This window comes from Rhineura floridana, chromosome 8, assembly GCF_030035675.1.
Source record: "Rhineura floridana isolate rRhiFlo1 chromosome 8, rRhiFlo1.hap2, whole genome shotgun sequence".
Classification (NCBI taxonomy): domain Eukaryota; kingdom Metazoa; phylum Chordata; class Lepidosauria; order Squamata; family Rhineuridae; genus Rhineura; species Rhineura floridana.
This window is the reverse complement of record NC_084487.1, coordinates 61,666,658-61,679,738: the sequence shown is the minus strand read 5'-3', so window position 1 is coordinate 61,679,738 and position 13,081 is coordinate 61,666,658. Positions and strand designations below refer to the sequence as shown.

Below are 13,081 nucleotides of genomic sequence, written 5' to 3'. Positions count from 1 at the left end.
TGCCATTTTGCACCAAAGTTACATAAAAAGTAAAGCTGATTGGAAAGTAGCGGGTGTGGGCATGTGCCAGAAATAGAAAGACTTGAACATCCAGCATTTTCCAGGAAAGCAGCACCACATTTATCCCTGGTGCTACACTCTACGAGTCCTGGCATACAACTTACTTACATGCATGTAGAAGCAATGAACACAGAACAGACAACAACAAGGTAGATATCCCTTCCTCAAAGCACACACACACGCGCACGCTTTCCCTCCCCTCCCTCTACAGTCTGGCATGTTCCTTATACGGCAAGCTTGGGGAGCAATTTTTGCAGACATGGTGCCTGCAATTCTGTTTGCTTCAGAATCTCCACATTGCTCCTGAAGTTTCAGGAAGATCCAGATTTGCTTCTGAGTGATTTGGAGGGAGCCCACTCATCTGTGACATCTCCTGAAACTCTCTGAATTTGGCTCTGCATTCATCTGAATCTCATGCACACCCCTACTTATCAGCATGTCCTTTACATTATTATTATTATTATTATTATTATTATTATTATTATTATTATTATTAGTAGTAGTAGTAGTAGTAGTAGTAGTAGTAGTAGTAGTAGTAGTATTTTTAGTATTTGTATTAGTATTAGTATTAGTTTATTTATACCCCACCTTTTGGCCAAAGGCCCTCAAGGCGGCTTACAAAAAACACAAATATAAAATACAATAGAAAAATGCATCAATAAAAAAATACAAAATACAATCTGCAAAAATTAAATAACAATACACATAATAGCTCTTAACGGTGGCTTTATCCGTGGTATAAGTAACTGCATTTCTGTGTTAAATTCCAGTCTCCTCAAAGCCAGCTGAATTGCATTTGCAACCAGGTCTATAGTTTCATATGTTTGTTGTTGGGAGGGGAATGTCCTATTTTCTTGGGCGTCCAGCTGCCCCAGCGAGGCAACAGAGGGCAACCCCACTGCCCCTCTGGGGACTCCAGGGGTGCCTTGCATGGAACTTCCTCCTCCTCCTCCGCTGCTGATTACTTTGCAGAGCCTTAAAGACTTTGATTCTCATTATTCAATGCAGAGCAGTTCATGTAATTCGAGAGCGACCACTTACCAGTATCTTTTTTAAAAAGAAATAAAATGCATGAGACTCCAAAGGGCAAATAAGGGGAGGGAAGAGGGATGAGGGATTTTTTATTGACTACTACAGCTCACTAGAAGGGTTGGATTGTGGGAGGAGGAATGCATGTGGCCTTGGAGGGAAATATTCTTTGTGCAAACAATGAAGGGTCCCTCCATCCCTGCTGATGCTCAATTTCTTCCTTGTACAATCACGAACTAAGCAATCAATAGCCAGCAAGCTAAAAGGCAGTGTATCAATATTAAAACCCCATGGCAGCTTGCTCTGATGCTATTGACATTTGTTCTAAGTATGTCTAAATGAACCTCACTGCTGAGCACCACAAAACATCTTTCCTATGTGTCCACAACTGGACAATAGTTTATGTCCTTATGGGTTCATCTAAAAGGGAAGTTCACATGATTAAGAGATGCTATTTTTTGTGGGAATCATCATAACAATTCTGTTGCTCTGCTGACAATTCTGTAGGTTTACCAGCCAAGCAAACTGCCAAAGTAACTGGAGCAGTCAAGTTGGAGATGAACACCAACACTTGAGGGAGACAGCACACAGCCTCTAACTTGGCTGAAAGAGTTCAAGGTTCCCCATACGGCTGGAGCATGTTGATGTCTCACTGGCATTCACATTAGTAATACAGCAGAGGCATGGTGAGTATTCAAAGAATAAAAACCACAAAGTCAACAATGTTAAAAAATGGTTCCAGTATTTTTCGCCATTCATTACTAATGAAGTTTGAAGCCTTATCAGGGAATGGGCCAAAGGAGCTTCCAGAGCGGCTGTTTATTGAGCATTCATACTCATATGTTTCTACAAAACCTGTGTGGAAGTTATACAATGTTGCCTATTTAATGACCGAACATCCTGATATGTTCGTATGGAGATTAAGCCACTTTGTCAGCTAGTGGTTGTTCCCTGCAAATCTAGTGCAATTTTTGATCACTTTTCTTATTGGACTTTTTGCAGTTGGAAAAAATGATGGGATAAATGCACTAGAAAAACTGAGGGATAATAACAAAATTTAGTGCAAATAAACAGCCCATATGGAAGTGCCCTAAATCACAGATACAGACATATTCCACACAGTGATAACAATCCAATTTTGATTAAGCAAATTTGGGGGCGGGGTTGGGGGAAAAGTCATTTCCTCAATAATAACCAATTGTGCTTTGAATCCTGGAAGGCTTTGAAACTGTGGTCACCTATGAACTGTGGGGGCTGGCTTGCCCTAAATGCACAAAACCAGGGGCATAGCCAAAACGTTTTACGGAGGGGGCCTATGTGAGTTAGAAATTGCTGCAGAAAAACAAGACATAAATAAAAGTCACCTAATACATTTAAAGGAGTGGGGAACCTCTGGAACTAAGCTAACTTTGCCAATGATCAGGGATGGTGGGAGTTGTTGTTCAGTAAAGTCTGGAGGACCACAGGTTCTGCATCCCTGCTTTAAATGGCTTATTCATTCTACTTATGGGGGATGGGGAATTGATTAAGGTTACTTTTAAAGGCAAGGCGAACCTAACCATTTCCTGGAGTGGTTTAACAATCAATCCCTCTTCCCCAGACCTCTGGGAATTGTAGATCTGTGAGGGGAATGGGGGCATTCTAACAGTTCTCAGCAGTACATCCTTAGCAGACTATAGTTTCCAGGAAAGAAGCTTTAAATGCAAAGTGCAGATGAGACCTGTGTGTGTTGTTCAACCTCAACCACAGTCAAATATATTTCACACCATAACCGTGCTTTTTCTCTGCTTGTTTCTATGAATGTATATATCTACACACAATTATTGGCTATTCCTTTATTCCATCTCTATACTTTTTGGGGGTGAGATGTCCTTTTATTTCTCATCTCCCCATATATTTGGTTTTGCTCCCTGCCTCCTTCCCCTACCCCCATCTCCAATGTTCCAAATGAGTCCCATCCATTATGAAGATGTGTTGACAGGCTTGTCTTTTATGCCTTTTAATGACTCAGTGCTCTTCCTTAGCCAAGTTGTTGGCTACTAAGACAGCATCTGCACCCACAGTAAAATAACCAGTTTGTCCTGTGTCTAAATATAAACAGAGTACTTAAGAGAGGGGGTGAGGGGAAGCATATAAGCAGCTTTTATTTTCAATATTTTAGTTGCTATATTAAGAAATCCCCTTAGCTCAGACTATTGCTTTAATTTGGATTCCTGTCTTGAGCAGGGGGCTGGACTCAATGGCCTTAGAGGCCGCTTCCAACTCTACGATTCTATTAAATTCTATTGAATTACAAGAAGGACCTGAGCACAACAGTACTCTCCCCTCCTGTGATTCCCTGCCTCTGACAGTGGAGGTAGAACATAATCATCATGGCTACTAAGTGTTGATAGCCTTAGAATGTGTCTAATTCATCCAAGTTGGTGGTCATCACTACTTCTTGTGAAAACAAATTTCATAGTTTAACTATGTGCTGTGTGAAGAAGTACTTTGTTTTGTTTGTCCTGAACCTTCCAACATTCAGCTGCATTGCATGTCCCTGAAGTCCAGTGTTATGGGAGAGGGAGAAAAACCATCCACTTTCTCTACAATATGCATAACTTTATACACCTCTAGTACATCTTCTCTTACTCGCCTTTTCTCTAAACTAAAAAGCTCCAAATGCTTCAACCTTTCCTCATAAGGGAGTTGCTCCATCTCCTTCATCATTTGGGTTGCCCTTTTCCAACCCTGCAATATCCTTTTTGAGGTGAGACTATGATTGGGGGTGAGTACTGATACTTATTTAACCAAAATGGCACTACCCATGCACAAAATGGGTGTATCACCATGTCTCAATTTGTAAAAGGAAAAAAAAGGAAAAAATCTCAAAGAGCCAGACCCAAAAAATAAAACTCCCAAAACACTCTAATGAGCATGCTCAATGGCCATGAAATGGTGAGTGCCTGTTGTGATTGGTGGTGGTGATGGACTGGAATCTCCTAGAAGAAGGCATGATGGCCTGACTAGAACCTTGAACATGAGCATTCCATGCTGCAACATTTTGTTGCAGGTTCTCCTTGTTAAAACAGCAACAACAACAACGAGACAGGATTCTTAATTTTTTAATGTCACTTTATTTTTTAAAATTCATATGGCACAACTCTAATTACTGCCCTTGTATATTTCTAAGCAAATGAATGTTAATTAAGTTATGAGGCAGTAGTCTAGATACAAAGAGCTGTTAAGTGATCCATCAAGTTTTCATAAATATTTTAATTTAAGCACCTCTCTTTAGTCTGGAGATATATAGTGACAGAGCTTAAGGAATTATTTTGTTCATGTTACCATAGAGGCAGAACACAGACAACAATAAATGATGATTAGTGAAGAGGTTTCAGCCTCTGGCCCTGAACAAACTAAAGTTACTTGCACTTAATTCCCATTAAAATCAGTCAGATTGAAGTCAAATTCTGTTGATTCCAATGGAATTTAAGCTTAACCAACTTCAGGTGGATTAGGGCCCGTGTCTCTACTAATTTGATGTGTTGCCACATTACAACCTTTGGCTTCTTCATGACAACAGATGGCTCAGGAAAAGCCTCACTCACTCATTTATTTTTACAGAATAAATTCACAAATCATCCCTAAATCTTATCCCCCCTCCCAATATATATATTCCCTTGACCTTATATTGTGCATATTACTGCTTGGCAGAGTTGTTGGGCAAGGAGGGTTAAGTGGAAGTGAGTCCCAGATAGAATTTACTTTCACATCGTGTGTTAAAAGAAGGGCTAAGGCTGATTGAAATCAAAATGTAAAGTTACATGCTAAGACTGCAACCTTATGCATTGGGAGTAAGTCCCATTAAATGCAGCAGGACATACTTCCAGAGGTATATGCAGAGCATTAGGCTGGATGTCCCATTATTTGAATAGGTATTTGTCATGGCTGAAGGCCACTGCACTTTGGTGAGAGAGAAAGCATGGGTTACTCATGTTACCTTCACTCCCCATCTCCAGTTTCCCAGGTCTCACATGACGGGGAGAATTACATATCCCCTTTGAATGAGACCTGGTTGCAGACGATGAGGAAGAACAACCACCCATTCCTTCTCTGTGGCCACTTCCATGAAAACTAGAAAGCAACCTTAAATATTCCTGGATTCCAAGCAATGGCTTGAGGGACAACTGCTGTGAAGTTTCCTCCTAAAAACAGAAGATTCCTTTTTAGTCTGGTCTTACACTGTTCCCAAATAAGCACACCATGGCAGTATTTGGTTGCAAGCTAGGTTGTATCTTCACATAATTGTAATGTGGTTGCTTCTTATTCCATAAAAAAAATGATCATATACAGAGTCATGAGAAATGTAGAATAGGGAGAACAATGTTAAATATTAGATCAAGCCCAACTATGGGTCCAACCATTTTAATGCATGTCAGACCACAATGTATTTAATTATTTAATAAAATTTATATACTGTTTGATTACAGAAAACTTCTACACCATTTACAAAAAACAGTAAAATGAATGGGAGATGTGAAACAGCATGTCTATATGAGTTTGTCCCATTTATTCCAGAGGGGATGGAAAACCTGTGGCCCTTCAGATATTTTGGTTTCAACTTCCATTAGGCCCAGCCATCATGGCCAACAGTCAGGAATGATGTCAGTTATAGTCCAACAATATTTGAAGGGCCACAGGTTCCCCATCCCTGCTTTGGGGCATGCACTGAAGAAACTCTGAATGGCTGCCATTCTGCTTCATTGTGACCCTCCCTGAATCAAGAAGACCTTAATCTAAAAAATGTAAAGAAGCTGGGGGGGGGGCTAAAATAAGGCCTTAAATGTAAGTGAAATTCACTAAGACGTCCACAAAGTTAATTATCTAGTTCTCCCTCACAATGCGATGACACTTGAGAAGCATTAGCAAACTGAAGCTTGTACAATGAGAAAGACTTGGAAATGATCTTTTTGTATATATTACATAAACTGAGGGAATACTTCAAACTAACTAATGATATACATTAACCTATTCTCAGCGTTAGAGATTTGAAAATTACACCGCATGTCACACAAAGTATAAAAAAAGTTCAGAAGCATGAATAAATTATTACAAGGCTATGATAGCTGGTCTGCTATTCGTCTGTATTTTCACTAAGAAAAATAGGTTAGAGTTCAATAATGTCAACTTGAAGCATTCAATGTCATGTCAAACAATGCAGCCACATTTTTTTTCAAAAATGAGGCAGTCAACCAAAAATTCTGTATGAAAAATCTTTGTAACATTCAGAACATAAATTCTTTGTAACATTCAGAACATAATTTCTGGAGAATTCAGAAAAAGTTTTTCCATGTCAAATCGTTATTAGATTTATTACCCGACCTTCACTCTAAGGTCCCAGGATGGATTACACAACATAAGCAATACAAATTCAAACCAAACAAAACCACATACAAAAAGTTTATAAAGAGTATTTTTCCAGCCATTTTAGAAACAAGGCTGCAAACACTCCATACATTTAAAGGACATGGTTTCCCCCCAAAAATCCTAAGAACTGTGGCTTACCCCTCACAGAGCTGCAATTCACAGCACCTTTAGCAGATAACAGTTCCCAGGATTCTTTGGGGGAAGTTATGTGCTTTAAATGTAAGGCTGGTATGCAGCCTGAGGCAGGCAGTTGATGTTTATTTTAAAACAAAAAGAAAAAAAACACCAAGTCAGAATGCAATGAATAATGATTCTGTTTATCCATCCTAAATATTGTCCTTTTTATTTGTTGTCTAAAAAAGGTATCTCACATCAGTATCCCCCTAGACCAGCCTTTCCCAACCTTTGGGTCTCCAGATGTTGTTGGACTATAACTCCCATCAGCCCCAGCCAGCATGGGCAATTGTCAGGAATGATGGGAATTGTAGTACATCAACATCTGGGGACCCAAACGTTGGGAAAGACTACCCTAGAGCCACAGGCAACATGGCAGCCATGTACTGTAGCCCACCACTTGTTCAGCACATGGCTTACATACTGCTTGGGTGTACCAGGTAGAGAGGTCTGGTCTAAAATATCAGTTCAGGAGTTAACTAAATTCACGCACACACACACACACTCACTCACTCACTCTCTCTCTCTCTCTCTCTCTCACACACACACACACACTCACACACACACACACTTATATTTGCTACATTTGTAAGATGTTTGTAGTAACAATAAGCAATATACCAAATAAAAAGTACCAAATCTTATTTAGTCCTATGGCACTGTAAAACCCATTATTTTTTTTCCAAGGAAAGCCTCATTTTATCTCTAGTTAAATATTATTGGGGGGCTGCTGTTACATAAAATGTGCATCAGATTCTGAGAGATGAAATACTAATTTTCAGATGCAAACAGTGGGTAAAAGTGCTCATAAGGAGCTACTACAACTCAAAGCTTTGGGGACTCCCCTAAGCTTTGTTTTGCAAATAACATCCCTGGTATACTGTATATGAAGTGGTGATTCAGAAAAGAATCCCCCTTCCCACCACTACAGCTAGCTCTAGCCCTAAGTCTGGCAACTTTGTTCTGTGTGATTGTTAGAGAAGGGCTTTCAAAGGCTCTTAATATGTATATGATCTTTTATACAGTGCAGTGAGCAGGGCCATCACCAGAAATGTTCCAATGCGTTGGCAGTGGATTGTACGTAAAATATGGAGAAGCAATAGTCAGTGGGAAACTGACACAGATGTACCATCCATAGGGGTAATAACATTTAGTGTATATATAAGATGATATAAGTTCATGACTACCACTGTCTGTTTGGGCCTCTCCTTATTAAACGCATCTGAATAGTCCTATACAGTGAAATTAGGCTAAATTACCTGTATCAGTAGATGTAAGTTTAGAATGTATAATAATTAGCTATGATTTTTATTTGTATGACAAGGAGTTCTCTAACTTGGAAATATTACGCCATCAGAATTTGACCCAATAAAAGATACCACCTTATCTATCTCTTTCTAATGTTTCTCCAAGGAATTATATAATATTACTAAATTGTTGTCAGTAAAGCAGACAACAGTTCTCTACTATGTGGACAACAGTAATTTGTCCCCTATTGCTGTTTCTGAGTCCTGACTGTGAGTAGAACTGATTCCAGTGTCAGAGTCTGTATCATTTATGTCTACACTAGTCACTTTGTGAAGAATGTCAGTCTCTGAAAAACTCTTGGTGGAAATGTCATTGTCCTTTGCTTGTTCCTCACTAGGTAAGTATCTAAATTCAGTTTTGTCTTTAGCATGCAAAGCATCAAGCTCTTCCACAAGTAGTTCATATTCCTTTTCCTTCTTTTGAAGCATCAGGTCCCTACATTTTAGATCCTGCTGGATGCAGTTCAGTTGAGAATGGATCCTTAAGGCACCTTTCATGCTTTTCTCCAGCTCATTCTTGACACTTTCTACATCAGAACTTTCCATTTCGCCCTTAGGCCCTTCCTCTGTCCATGTGTCTCCATTTCTTCCAATGTCCTTAACTTCTTGCTCAATTTCAGCAGAGAGCTTTTCAATGAGCACCTTATGGTGCTTTAATCCTTCTTCTACTTGTAAAATCCCCTCCCTTTTGCATGAGCTTTCCTGCACCTGCTGATGGCTGTGAGGCATGTCCATTTTCTGTTCACCACTACTAGATGCCGCCATTAAATAAGACTCCTGCACATAATTTTCTCCATCACTTTCAAGCCGCTCTAGATGAAATTTGGCTTCACACTGTTCAATTTCCAGATCCAGTTCCTTCATTCTGTCAATTTGTTGGTGAATGGTGTGGTCCTGAGAAAGGATCAAGTGGATGAGGGTCTCTATGTTGTCCCTCTCTTGCAGAACTCCTTCCTGTTTAAGTTTGGCTAGCTTCCTGAAGGTTTTCCTAACAATTCTCTTTTGCTTGTCCACTGACAACATCTTCATGTAATTAGCTGGGCTCAAGTCCCAGTGTCTTTCTAGATTTGGTACTACCTTTGCTTCAGCTGTCCTCCATAGTGGAAAGGGGAGGAAGGCATCTGCCTTGACCAAGACAAAGTGCAAATTAGGCTGCTCCTCCCCCCAGGCTTTCCAGAGTCTCAGCATTTTAGTAAGAGGTGGAAGGACCCGCTCAGAACCTCTCCATTTTTCTATGATGCAGTAATCCTTAGGCTGTCCAAACAGAAACCTCTTTTCTGCAAAGGTGACTTCATGTTCTTCAAGCAGAGCTTCAATTACTTGAGTGCAAGTTGTGCGCTTTGTCAGTCCGCTTACAATTTTCTCTTCCTGACAAACCCAGACTACAATTTCTCGCTCTGTGGAACCCATCTCTTTTGCTGGTGACCTGGAATAAAAAAAAGAAAATATTATATAGAGCAATTGTGATCTCTGTGGCATTGAATATGATATACATCTGATATGTTTAAAACTGTGGGTGGATTTCAACCCCTTAAGACCATCTTGGGAGCGGGAGGAAAGGTAGGTTGTAAGTTCAAAATGGTTATGACTGTGACAAACTGTATGACCATTAAAGCTAATGTTTATTTTAACTTTCAATGAAGAACTCTATGTAATTGCAGGCCAAACTCTTCACAGCAGTCCTTGGTGAGAATATATCAGAGAGAACTACAGCCCGACACTAGGAAGCATCGGGGAGGGGGGAGGGGGAAAGATGTCAGCTAGCCCATGAGAAATTGTATTTATCTTAGAATGAATGGTGAAGCATTTAATTGGTATCATCCGAGAAAAACTAGGTCCACTCAGCCTTGCAACCCTATGCACACTTATATAGGAGTAAGTCTCATGGAGCTCAGTAGGGCTTAAGTGATGTTAAAATGGGCTAATGCAGACAAACATTTAGGGTCCATGCAACAATTGTGCTTGCCAGAAGTACACTGGTGATAAATTGATATTTCTGGGAGTAACATATAAAGAATGACTGTGGATTCCTAAGGCTTGCAGAAGTAAAAAACAAAAAATCCCTAAGAAGGGAAACACCCCAAACTGACTGATGATTAAGCATGTTTAATGGGCATAGAATGCTGGCTGACTGTGGGAAGTAAGGGGGAAAACAGGAGGAAGATGAAATGAAATGGAGTATGCTAGAAGAGGGCTTGGTTGACTTGCTGGAACCCCAAAGAGAAGCAATCCACACCACATTTTGTTGAAGCCCCCCCCCCCAATATTAGATTCTCAAACAAGTAGCTGAAACAGGACCTCTGCCAGTCAAAAGGCCTGTGAAAGCTGTGATGGGGAGATTAACCTCCACTTACTGTTGCAAACAGTTACTAGGCTATAACACAAGTCAGCCTGACACAGGTAAAAGTTTAGAAATGTAAAAGCATACCAAAACATTTCTCCCACTACCCACTCAAGTTTCCCCCCCCTCCACACACGCAGCAGCAGGAAGCCAACAGACCACAATATGCATTTGTAACTTTCCTCCCACCTATTTTGCATTGTTTTTCTATTATTATTCAGTGCCATGCAGACTATGCTCCCCCATCCCATTCAGTTTACTATCCAGTACAGTATTAAGATTTACTGTAACTACCTAGTTCCCTCAAAGCCTCAAGGACGCTACATAATATTGGTAGCATCAGCTTCCTAAGATAGGAAAGCTTAAGGGCTCAGAGGTGGGGGAGCTTTATTACAACTGCACTTTTGCATTGCAAAGTATTTTATAATCTCCATATGGTATGCCTTTATGTATTATACAGCCGCGATAGTAGCTGTATACTATAGCCAGCGTGGATTTTTCATATTCCACCATGTTAAATTGAAAAAAAACCCATGCCATTCTGAGGCTTCCCATAAGCTCATTTCAAAACAAAACCTTACAAAACTTACAGTCCTGAACTCAGAAATGCTGGCTTAACAAATCTCTAAATTTTCATGGCAATACATAAAACAGTCAGAGATCCCAGGACCCAATACATAGAGACATACTGCCTTTGACAATGGAGGTAGTACAGAGTCATCATGGCTAGTAGTAGTAGCCAGTGCTAGCCATATTCTCCACGAATTTGTCTAAAAGGCTATTAGCCATCAAATTGGTTGTTATTACTACATCTTGTGATAGCAAATTCCATAGTTTAACATTTTGCTGCATGATGAAGTACTTTCTTTTGTCTGTCCTGGCTTTTGGGAGGACTTTGATGTTGTTGCCCCTTTCAGGGGGGATGTTTTTTCTTTAACTTTTTATTTTCTCTTAATCTTCTATACTGGTTTTAATCTTTTATTGACTGTAAGTTGCTCTGAGTTCACCTTGTGAAGAAAAGTGACCAACAAATTTAATAATTTTTTAAAATTAAATAATTTATTTATTTCAACAATTTACATACCACATTATTACAATTGCAGTTGTTTTCTGCACCTTTCCCAGCTCTACAATATCTGTTTTAAGATGTGGCAACAAAAGCTGTAGATAGTATTCTGACTGTAGTCCCACTGTAGGTCTGTAGACAGGCATTATGATATTTGACAGGTTGTGGAAGAGATACAGCTTCAGACTTTGCTAGGGTCTCCAGGGAAAGAAATCCAGATATGAGAGGGAGCTATCAAGAATAATTTGTGCTTTCTTTGAGACCTGGTTCGGTACAGATATAATGTACATTTAAGAGACTAGGAACAATTTCTTAAATAGAAAATTAAATTAAATAAATGAGACTCTGAAGCAACTTGCTTATAACTGGAATTCAATCTGCTTAAAATCAAAATATTTTGTCTTATCTAGTGTCTACTTTAGCTTTACAGTTTTAGAGGAACAGAATGTGCCTAAAGGACTCCCTACCACACACACTATTCTCTGTAAGATCTGAGAAGTGATAGAAAATCCCCAAATAAATAATACTTTAGAATGGGTTCAGAAGATACCTATTTCCCTATAAGAACATATGAAAAATAAATTATTCTGAATCTTTGGGTGACATCCATGTGAGCATGAGTGGTTAATACCCAAACATACTGTGGATTTAGGGATTTGTATATCAGTCGATTTCCAGCCCATGTCCCCTTGATATTTCTTCACTCCATTTATCTCACTTTCACATCAATCGGTGAATTGTTTATTTTAAAAATCCACATTTAAATCCACATCTTAAAGTATTTTCTCTCAAGATAAGCATTTCAAAACACATTTTGATTCTTCTTTTGAGCCGAGAACTGCATTGCAGCATTTGGATTAGTACAAAAGCCAATGGATGAATATGTTCCATTCCATGCATTAGTCTGGAAGGTGTAGATCATGTTGTCAGTTCATACCAAATTCCAAATGTCAAAATCCTGAAGTATCCCTAGATTCTGCTTCATATAGCACCACCAGTTATGGCACACATTCACATCACAGAAACATTTTTTTACACAGCTCATTCCAACAGCCATGAACTATCTTGGAGAGTATCCTGGATAGTAAATGAATAAAAGTGAGGTGCTGGAGTGGCAAGCAGTTTTGGCAACTTATAGTTTTGCATACGTATAAATGAGATAACATTTAAGAGCATGCATGCATAACATAGGGAAGGGAAAGAGCAGCAGAAAGGTCAGACAACATTTCTTCTGAATGTGTCACCAGATACAAAATAAATATCTGCTACCTTTCGGGAAGTTTCCATAGCTAGGGATGCCATAGAAATGTCATTCTTAGCTGAAAGACTGGCCGTTAAAATAAAATGTATATACAAAGAGAGAATTGCAACAGAGGCAAGCACTAAATGTCAACAAACTCTGAACTATGTTTGCCTTAGGTTGCAGGCAAACATACATGCACGCATACATATACATACATACGTGTGTGTGTGCGCACGTGTCCCTCGAATGGAACAGAGAATTTTTGAAGATTTTTCAATACTCTGTGGCTAAAATGGAAAGTAAAGTAACCCGTGACGATTATACACATTAACACAATCATTATCAAGTACAACTGATAGCTTCACAAATAACTACCAGGTGCCGATAAAAACAAAAGAATAACTATCTAACAGGAACTATTCAGCTTTATGGAACTATCTGACACCTGTTGG

At 39.3% G+C, this 13,081-nt stretch overlaps 1 protein-coding gene across 2 annotated transcripts in view; it reads right to left on the bottom strand.

Annotated features, from left to right (window-relative positions):
* Positions 1–4,203: 4,203 nt before the first annotated feature.
* Positions 4,204–13,081, bottom strand: part of RASSF9 (Ras association domain family member 9) — a 66,270-nt gene continuing 57,392 nt past the window's right edge. For both annotated transcript variants that reach the window (XM_061639626.1, XM_061639627.1), the window contains exon 2: positions 4,204–9,405. In XM_061639626.1, coding sequence (XP_061495610.1) covers positions 8,139–9,405 — 1,267 coding nt within the window. In that variant the 3' untranslated portion in view covers positions 4,204–8,138. The remainder of the gene's footprint in view (positions 9,406–13,081) is intronic.